Source organism: Belonocnema kinseyi, chromosome 3 (genome assembly GCF_010883055.1).
Source record: "Belonocnema kinseyi isolate 2016_QV_RU_SX_M_011 chromosome 3, B_treatae_v1, whole genome shotgun sequence".
Taxonomy (NCBI): Eukaryota; Metazoa; Arthropoda; class Insecta; order Hymenoptera; family Cynipidae; genus Belonocnema; species Belonocnema kinseyi.
Window position 1 is genome coordinate 98,790,842 of NC_046659.1, and position 11,346 is coordinate 98,802,187.

The window sequence follows — 11,346 nt, forward strand, 5'->3', positions numbered from 1 at the left end:
TACATGTGGATCATTTTATGCAATATTTCATTATCTTCTTATAGTTAAAGTAAAGATCCCAGAGAAACAGATTTTTATTGATACAGCCTTATCGCTGCAGAGGATTAGGTTAGAGCGAGAAAATTTAGGTAAATTCGAAATGAATTAAACATTTTTTTATTAACTTACATTTTTTAATTAGTATTACTTTTAATAATTAGAAACATAATAAATACATATGTAAGGTAACATATTGACGAATAAACCATTCATCAAAATGGAATTTAATTCGACTATTTGAATTTGATTCGAGTTTTCTATAAGATATTGAATTGTTTCATTTTCATATAAAAATTTGATTTTTTGAGTTCCAGAGTTAGAAAAATGTAAAATTAATGTGAATAAATCAATGGTTAGTTTTAGCTTGTTCTATTAAAATTTTTTATTTGTTTTTAGATCGTGATCAAGTATTATGAAATATTTCTTATCGAAACTGGACGCTTTAGAGGTTTTCCAAATTTCTTTTTCCATTTTCTGTCAAAAAGAAAAAAGGAAAAATCTGGAATTTACAGGGAATTAAAAATAATTTTTTTTAAGCTGATAAGGGTACGTTCATAAAATACGTGATACATTTTTTAGGAACTTCTGACCCCTCCCCCCCCCCCCAGCGTGCTACTTTTTCTATTGGTATTAACATTGAAAATAATCTTTTTCATTTGTTCAAAATGCAGCTATTGTTTGGAATCCTTTTGGCCATACATTTTTTAACTGCGTATTTAAGTATTCTATATTTGGTTGAAAATTTATCTTCTTCAGCTGAAAACTAAAATCTGTGGTAAAAAATGTCTGTGTGTTTGATGAAACTTTGTTTTTTGTAGTGAAATATTAATCTTCTTGCTGACTTGTTTATATGTTGAGTAAAAAATTAATTTCTTTGGTACAAAAGTCTAATAAAAAAACGCGATAATGTAGTATTCTTATCTCTATTCAACATTAAGAAGGTTATTATTGTAACCTTGTAAACATGATCTAACCTATCTCTATTTTGAAAGCTCATGCACCATAATAATTATCTGGATACCTTGAAAATTTTTCATGATATGGAGGTCATCACACTTTCTAAAGTGATGACCAACAAAATAAAAAGTTTGTAATCTGTATTGATTAAGAGATTTTCCTATGATAATTCAAATGCACTCATATTTGCCACCAAAAATGTATGCATACCTTAAAAATTTCTCAAGGTATGAAGGTCATAACACTTTCCGCATTTATGGACTACAAAAAATATATAATTCGTATTTATGTAGGGACTTTCTTATGGGATTTAAATGCTGAGGGGGGGGGGGTAATTATCTGAAAGCACATGGCATAAAACATTACAAGAAATTATTGAACAGAGCAAAGCGCATTTCTTCTTCCCCACTCCTATTCTCATTTAAAAAATAGTTTCTTCCTTTGGTTAGAATATACTCTTAAAGTAAGAATTTTACTTATATCATTAAGGATATTACTAAGAATGTGACACTGTTTACATTAGAATATCTATTTTTCGGTATTCATTGGGCTATAGAAAACACGAAAATTAAGAGCGGACTGGTTTAACTGACCCGATTTATTTATCAAAGTCGCTAAGTACGGGTCTCGAGCGATTTTCTCGAGCCAAATATTTGATTACTACATATTGTACACTAATTTAAGCCTTGAGAACCTTCAAATTTTAAACTAAGCAATTATGTTTACTAAGGGTAGGCTGTTACTTATACATCTGAAAATTTATATCTGGAATATTTTTAACCGTTTATGAATACAAAACAAAATATGAGTACACTTAATACGTCCTCAAAATTAAAACTCCCTGAAATTTTAATGTGATTAGAAAGAAATATCGGCAATTGATCCTTTTCTAATGGGCTGCACTTTAACCGTATTGTATATAGATATAAATTAATTCCTGCTGGTTGACTACGACCTTTTTTTAAACTATCCGTACAGTCTTTTTGAAAAAATTCAAACAAAAAATAACCATTTTATAGTTTTAAAATATTTAAAAATGGCAGATTTAGAAAACAATATTTTAAGACCACCTAACATTTTTTATCTGTTTACCCTGATCACAGAGTAGTAATATTTTTGTGATATCCCTCTTTTCTGTCAAATGATACACTTAAAATTTATTCATATAAGTTTATACATATATTTATATTTATACATTATACGTTTATAATTTATACATTTACTTATATGAACTTGACAACTCTTGACTTAAACTAATTTAGAAAACAATACTTTGTGATATTTTTAGATATTTTGATTTAACATTGCATTAAAAATATGAAGAAAAAAAAACGAAAAAAGATCATTGTTTATCTTTTGATTTTCAAAAATCTGAAATGATAGACAATTCGGTGTGCTTGTTTATTATCTTAACGCACCCATCAAACAAAAAGATATTTAATCAGTTCTTGTATGAATAATTATTATTAAATTTCTTCCAGTAACCGTAATGTAGAAGGGATGACCCTTCTAACGCAGTAGAAAATCCTCAAAAAGAACTGATTGAAAGTGCAATTGAAGTTTATCTAGTTCAATCAATAGACTTTGGTCTATTGGACGAACATCAGTTAGATAATTTCTGTTTACTATGACAGTTTCATGAGTTTCTGTATAATATATCGCACTGATATACCTAGTCGTGTCTTTCACGTAAAAGATGAATTCGCTTACTGTTGATACAAAAACGACATAAGTATTGTTAATTCTGTTCTAACCACCCTCTCCGTTTTTCGCTCGAAGACCACTGTCAAGAGTCGCGTGTTCTGCAAGCGGAATATTAGAAAACCTGCCACGAGGAGGAGAATTATGTCTGGCAGGAGGCAGCTGTAGACCTCTAATAAATGCCTGAGGGGGACCCTGTGAAGCAGGTCTTCCAGGAAACTCTATTCTCGAATATCCTAACTCTGTAACACGAAATGGAAAGGACTAAATGAATATATGCTAAGACCGACCAATACAGGAAATTGCAATTATTCAACAAAACTATCAGAAATAATCTACACGGATAAATCATGCAAGAAGTTTTTTTGAAAAAATGCAACCATTTCTCGAATTTTGCACCTCGACTTAAACTTATGACATGATCGAAGAAAGTAATAAACAAAAGTAAGAATAAGAATTTGCAAGACCTTCGTGAATTCCCCAGATATGGCTACAAAGTTCCAAGTATGTCTGCGTCGACAGAAGTGATCACGGATGCTAATCGACGCAAAAACGCCTTGAAATTTTCGCTCATTACAGTAAAAAAAATGTTCAAAATGATACCGAAATCAATATCATTTTGACATGCAACAAAACTGATACAGAAAACAAGAGCATTTTGATCAGCCGGAATGAATGATCGACTTTTGATATCATAATTATCTGATTCAGGATCATGTATCAAGTGAAACCAAGATGGCTGATGCCCTTTGAGTACTTTAGCTCGTGTGAAATTTTTTTTCGAGTTTCTGGTAATGAAATATACTTGAAAATTTAAAAATTAACGAAATCTGATATTAGAAAACATCACCTGTTAAGTTTAGCTGTGACTTGCGTGCGGTTAGATACCGTTTTAGGTTTTGTCATTGTGACATCGGCTGCAAAAATTGGTGGCCATTTTTTTAATGTGACAAATGACCCAAACAATAAGATCAAATTAACCCGATTGGAAAAATCATTATGATCTTAAGAGTCAAATGATCGTTGGAGCAAAATGCTCTCGAACAAAATGCATCCTTTTTTTACTGTTATATCTCGGGAAACGATAGTTTTTAAAAAAAATTTGTCTTAAATTAATTATAAGATTTAAAAAATGCAAGTTTCAGACTTTTTCTTCAAATCGTCTAGATTAATCTAGTTTTTATAAAATTCGTCGTTGAATGAGCCCTAGTAGAGTTTTTTATTTTAGAGAGCAGCATTACTAGGGTATTGGAAATTCATTTAAAAATATTTATGCATAACAACTCCAAATTTGTTTAAATCAACTAAAAATTAATGCATTTTTTAAATTATATTTAGAACTTCACCCGGCAAAATGAGGTTCCAAACGTTATTTCCATAGAAAAGACGTTTTTGTATTTTCTATTTAGAATCGTCATTATTAGGCAAATCAATTTGAACCTTAGTGTTTCTTTTTGCATTCACGTATAGAATACAAATAAATAATTATTTATCAAATGTCATGCCCGAAAGACTGTTTTTTCAGAAACCCCAAAACTTCAATTTTAACTTTTTTATTAGTGTGAACCAAAAATGGAGTACATTTGACATAAATAATGCTTTAAATAAATTTTTATTATTTACAATGATATTTTGTTAGAATAATTCTAGAAAATTGCAGTTTCTTCTTAAATCTTTACTTCTAATAGTTGTTTTATGCCAAAAAAAACATAATTGTTTAAGCAACTTATTAAATTTTTAATGATATTTCCTTTAAATGATATTAGAGGAGCGGTTTTTTTTGTAAATTTTCAACTTTTTCCACTTTGTTTTTAAAGCGTGTTCCGTGAAACCCCTGAATTCTAAATATGATTTTAAACAAAGCATTTATTTTTTTTAGAATTTAAACAAAATTCTAGGTAATATGGATAAAAAGTCGAAAATAAAAAATGTTCCAATGCGTTTTTGGACTATGCTAATATATCAAGCAAGAATTTTTCTTTAATTAGCAATTTTTTTGAGAAGTGCGCAAGCGTGTTTACCGAAGGTATTTCTTTTAAAGTTTCGGAAAATCAAATTTTGAAGTGCACATCTGTTCTTCAAAATTCATGTAAAAAATCGCAGTAAATTATTTAATGATACATTATTTTTAGAAATTCTAGAAGAATAAAATCAAACTTGAAAATATTTGTTATTAAAAATTTTAATTGCTTGACATGTTTGATGAAACCTGCCTACAGAATATCTGTTTTCACCGAATTAAACATAACTATAAATTAGAAATGTGGAAATTTTTGAAATGTTATTGATAAAAATAAATAAATCAAATAATTATATTATGACAATAAAAAACAAAAAACTGTTTAATTATTCACTTCAATAATAATAGAATAAATAAATAACTAAAAGTTACCACGATCGCAAACGAGATTTTTTTCAACTTTTCAAAAACTATTTCCGGGATTACCATTTATCTAGTTTTTTAGGATATTATTTAAAAAAATAAAAAACTTAAGTATGAACCAGACAGAAATACTATTATAGATCTTAAACCATTAACCGAAATCTTAGGACAATATGCTCACTACAGTTTTTAAAGAAATTCACATACCCATTTTATTAATCGTTAGCACTTTTTGACAAAATCATTATTTGACACTACAAAATGTAAGTAAAAAACATAATTCACTTTGTTTCCAAATCGATTTGTTTTTCTTTTTTTCGTTAAATTTTCGCTGATCATTAGTATTTTTTCAATATCCATTATACATTTTTTTTCTTTTGACACGAAAAAAATGTTTGAAAAATGGTTTCGAGACTGAAATAGACAACTCTTTTGGTATTAAGCGAGTTAGATATTATATTTTTATATTTACCAATCCAAGCCAGGATAATGGCCAAGGGTAAGAAGACAGTAATAATGAACTTCATTTTTACTAGTAATAGAGAAAACTGATAAATTTGAAGAAAAACAAAAATCTATTTGAAATTAGTATAGGTAAATTTTTAATATTTTGAGCCATGTAAATTAATAATTAAAGACTGGAGAGGTGGAAATCCTTATTCTGAAATTTTATTTCATCAACATGTTTGCCCCCCCCCCCCATTAAGAGCGTAGATACAGTACAGATTTACGATATATGTACATAATTCGAAAGATAAAATTTTTTTATCTTGAAATAATATCATACGTTTTTTCTACAATTTTCCAATTTCTCTCCACATTTTTAATGTAGCGAAGTAGTCATTTATTAAACTGAATAAACATATAATTCTTTTAATAATTTTTTTTTTCAATAATATTACGTTTGTATAATTTCAGAAATTTGCGGTTTTTCTGAAGTTTTCCAGTTTCTGTAGTTTTTCAGTTAGAATTAAGTAAGAATGAATTGAAGGCAACAAAACTATTTGTTTAAGTAATTAATTATTATTTTAAATTATATTCTGTTTTAAGATTGTTAGAAAGTTGCCGTTTTTGTGTGAAATACTCAACTTTTGGTCCTCTTTTTACTTAGATCGAGATAATAATTAATGTAATTTAACAAAAAATTGTTCTGAACAATTATTATTACAAATTATGAAAATACTAGAAACTTAATAATTTCCATTTAATGCCAAAGATATTAAGATTTTCGATAAAAACTTAAAGTTAGGGAAAATTAAAATCCTTGAAGTGATTTTCACAAAGTAAATACATTAAATACACAAACAATTGATGTCTTAAGCGTATTTTTAAACAATTGTCAAACAATGGATTGTTTTTTTTAACAAAAAATGAGAAAAAAGTGAACTTTAATAAAATATAAATGCACATAATACACCAAAATGTTCAAACCCGGTCGCAGTACATTTTTCAGTACATACAGAGCCTTCTGAACGGAAAGAGTTCTAGTTTCATGCTCATAACTCTTGACCTATATGATATGGAACATTTTATTTTTTTATTTTATGCAGAATTTAGTCTTCTATCATTTTTGTTCTTAAAGTTTTCCTTTAGAGTATGTACGAAACGAGCAGTTTAAAACAAACTTTTTTAGCTACAAATAATTAGAAATGGCAAAAAAATTCTGTGTGATTTTTTATGAGCCATAACGCTTAATCTATGATAACTAAAAGATTTTTTTTTTTAGATTTACGCATAATTTACTACCCTACAAATTTTTTTCTTACACCACTTATGTAGCTTCACCGAGAAGCGAAGTGTTTTAAAAAAACTGAATACGAAAAATTTGCCCTGAAAAATAGGTCAAAATTAGTCAACTTTGTAAGACCATAACATATGTCTCATTGGGACCAGTTCATTGCATTTTTTTTAATTACTCGAAATTTCATCTACTTCAATTGAAGTTTTAAACATTTTTCTGTAAAATTAGCAGGTTCCAAAGTACAGATACAGACTTCAGAATTAGGTTTTTTCGCCTTGTTCTTTAAATCCGGGTTCTTTGAAGGACCTTAACGAGGCACTTATTGAAGATAGGAGGGTTTTCCTGCCTTCAATTTTTTCAGAATTTCCTCTACTTTAATTTTGGTGTTCAACAATTTGGTCTGAAATGCAATGGGGTGTATCAATCTACGCAAACACGATTCTTGGAACTTTTTTCGAAAATATATTCGTGACGCTCGGGTGTAATTTCTCCAAAACTTGTAATTTTAAACAGGACCCCTTAATAAACCGTTTTGTCAAAAGAACGCGCATGACCTACTTAATACGGTGTAAAAATACCAGATGCTTGGACTAAAACAAATGACTTAAATCATAAATGATTTCGCTGTTTTTCCGTGAGGAGCCAAGGAAAATGGTCTGCTAGCAATATTATGCTAAAAAAATCATGTCTAATGAAAATATCTAACTACTGCCAAAAAAAAGGAAACAGCAATTTGAAATAGTCTTTTGACATCAAAAACTTAAATAAACATTTTTTTAATTTTTTCCTAATAACTTTAACAGATCTCCTAAATGATGGTCAAAATATTTTTTGACTTCTTTGTTGCTGGGAATAAAAAGTAAATTTAGGTATGAAAATCATTTTACGACTTTTCTATCGTTTTCACTTTCCAGTTTTTGGACCCCATGTTTAGTGGCAATATTAACGTTAAGTGATCTATTTCTAAAATTTTTTATTATTAAAAATGCTTAAGTTGCCAATAATATAACACGTCAGTAAAATCTTCTGATTCCCTTTGACTGCACTTAGTTTTACAACCTTGTATTTCTTCGAAAAAAAAAATATTTATCTTCAATAACAAAATTATTTCGTGTGAAATAACTCGAGCCTATTTTTAATCAAATATAACTATTGTTTCAGAGGCACAGCATTCATGGAATGATGGATGAAGAAAACGTTATCAGGCCTCACCAAGAAATACTCAGTCTCACATTGGAAGAAAAGAAATTTCTTTTAGCTGTAGAACGTGGAGATGTGGCTTCAGTCAGAAGGTAATAAATCAAAATTTCAGATTTTGAGAAAATATTAATCAAAGTCAATATAAATATATCAATTAAATTCTTTATAACTTTCAGCATTTTTTTCAAAGTAAAAACATTTTGACAAAAATATACAATAAACTTAAATTATTTTGACAGGAATCCACAAATAAACGGAATAAATTAGAGGAAAATACATCTTTCTTTAAATTGAAGAATAAATTAAAAAATTATAATCATTACAAACATATCATTTTTATTAAAACTAAGCTAGAAGCATTAATTTATACATCAAAATTTTGTTTTAAAATGTTTTTAAATATCCTCTTAAAAATTGGTTTGAAAAAATTATTAAAAAATTTTCCAATAATCGAATGGAAATTTTGTTATCATCTGAGAACTCGAATTTTTCCTACAATTTTTTGCTAATTGCCTTAAAATCCTCCAGATTTATTTTTTAGAAGTTTAAAAATCTTTCCAAACATTTGTTTAAAATGAATGTTTCAACAAAAAAATCATAATTTAAGTATTTTTTAGGAATTGTATTAAAAAAATGTATTCATTGGAAAAAAATTTTGTGTTCGAAATATTCAAAAATATATATCTTCTTTTAAATGTGATTTTTAAATCTTTTCAATTCCTGAATTATTTTTAAATCGTTTTGAAACTTCTAAATATATTTTTAACTTGCTCGAATTCGTTTCCAGATCAATAAGTGTTCGATTGTTATTTATTAAATAATGGTAATCAAGGTCTATACCGCTTCTTTTGTTGTAAAAATTGTTTAAATACACAAAACTATTAAAGAAAAATCTTACAGCAAAAGAAGTGGTATAAGCCTTAATGTATGTATTAATGTATCTGATCTAATGAATCTAATGTATCTGATCCCAGCAACCTTAAGCAAATTTTTTCGAAACTTTAAAAATTCTGATAAATTGGGATTTTTAATAAGTTTGATATTTTCTTTAACCACACTTGTTTCGATCCGGAAATGAAGTTAAGTGTGTTTCTAAAAATTAATGGAATCATAATTTAATAAAGTCCACCGCTTTTATTATTAATGCAGCAGTGAAGACTGTGTTTCTGAATGTTAATATATTGAAAAACAAACACGTAAACGCTTCTAAATAAGGGGTTTTTCATTTAAATGCACTTCTTTGTCTGGATTAATTAACGTAATATAATTTGCAAAAATGCAACATAACTAAAATTGTTACTTGATCTGGGATTTATTATGATAATCAAAGTTCTTGGTAAATGTTTAATATATATTTTTTTAATTATGAATAATTAAAATGATTATAATGAGAACTATGAATTATTAAAAATTGTACAACCAGCATTTACAGAATAATTTCAAGTTCAGCTACTCAATTAATATTTCAACTTTACTGAAGTCTTACTTTTTTTTTGTAAAGCTTTGTAATTTTCAACAAAAAAATAAAAGTGTTCTATGACCTCAAACACGCAAATTAGAAAATATAAAATCCTGTTGTTTTCTGTATTAACTTGACAATTGTTACATCAAAGTAAAAGCAATATTATCAAAAAATTAAACAAATTGAATTGTAGAAGCTTAGACTTAAAAAAAACAACATATTTTACCAACAAATTACAGTTGTTCGAATGTTGAACTTTCTTGTAAAAAAAATTCTACCAGGGTCTAATTACAAACTATAATATTTTCTTAAAAGTTTATCTTTTTATTTCCTGAAAATGTTATGATCAAACAAATCATATCTTGGGAAACATTGACAAAGTGAGCTCATAATCAAAAGTTATTAGGTACTCACTTTGCTCCATTATACTGCCTAGCGAATAGACTCCAAACAAGCATTATGATGATAGTTTTCGCAATGTGAAATTTACGTTAACAATCCTTTTAAGAATATATGTACTTCCGCTGATCGAAAATTGTGTATTGCAATATTTCAGATTACCATAGAAAATTAAAAACCATAAAAAATGGTTTGCTTACCGATAAATAATGCGCTTCCAATTATTGGAAGCTTTTAAATTTTGGGTACATCTCCATTTTCAGGATTTTTGCACTCAAAGAATTAATTTTGCTTTCAAATTTTAAGGGCTTTGAAATTTCTAAGCAAGAACACTGGACTAGACGTTCAGGAATTTCGAAAGCAAAAAAAATAATTATCTGTTGAAGTTGATTGTTATAAATCAATGAAATTAACAAAAAGTCTAGATTATGAATGTTTCGTTTTCAAACTATATTTTTCCATTTTAATTACTTTCTATTGTTGATAAATTTACCCTTGATTGCAAAAATTTGGCACTGAATTTTTGTTTTTTAATTTTCTAAACAAATTATATTTAAAAAATGCCTAGTCTGGATGTATAAAGGCAGAAAAACATTCGATTTTTCGCTCTTGTTCCACAACTATTTTTTCTGATAATCTGTTTATAAAATTAAGAAGGAAAATTATATGGCAAATTTTTATGAATAAAAAACCCTCCAAGCGTCTACATTTAACATTTGTTTATACAACTGTTAAAAAAAATTAACAAAAAAATATCGAATAACAAAACTTCATCAACAAGCATCATAAACGACATAATTTAAAAAAAAAGAGAATGGCGATTTTTTTCTGCCTTTGAACATCAACATTGGGCATTTGTTTATGAAATTTGTTAGAAAATTATTTTGATATATCGGATGAGAAATTTTCATCACTAACCGTCACTGAATACATCATTTAAGGAAAATTAAGAGAAAAAATATTTTTTTCTGTCTTCAAATTTCCACACTGGGTATTTTTTTATTACCATTTTGTTTATAAAATCCACAGCAAAATTTGAATTAAAAATTTAATAAATAAATAAATTAATTAAAATTTAAAAAATTTCCCATATTTATAAAAATTCATTACCCTATTATCCGCATATTTTCTTGAAAAATCACCTCATTTTTCTGTTTTGAGAGCATTTTCCACTCTGAACCCTTATGAAAAAGAAGTATTAGTAATTGTTGGATCCAGCACTTTCTTAGCAAAAAGTATTAGGTTTTCTATAGTAATTCGCGAAAAAAGTATTATTAAGGTCTACTACTTGTCAAAACTTCTTTTTCATAAGGGCAGCCTGAAATTATTTTTACAATAACTGAAACTATATACGAGGGTGAATGATAAGTTTCCGACCTGACCAAGAAAAACAACGTTTTTAAGAATTTTTTTTTTTTATTTCTCAACATAATCTCCTCCAAGGCTGATACATTTCTCATAGCG

At 27.5% G+C, this 11,346-nt stretch overlaps 1 protein-coding gene across 1 annotated transcript in view; it reads left to right on the forward strand.

Annotated features, from left to right (window-relative positions):
• The window catches only part of LOC117169075 (transient receptor potential-gamma protein), a 145,816-nt gene that overhangs the window by 55,607 nt on the left and 78,863 nt on the right, over positions 1–11,346 (forward strand). The window contains exon 2 of the mRNA XM_033355190.1: positions 7,983–8,113. Within this exon, the coding sequence (XP_033211081.1) occupies positions 7,983–8,113 (131 nt within the window). The remainder of the gene's footprint in view (positions 1–7,982; positions 8,114–11,346) is intronic.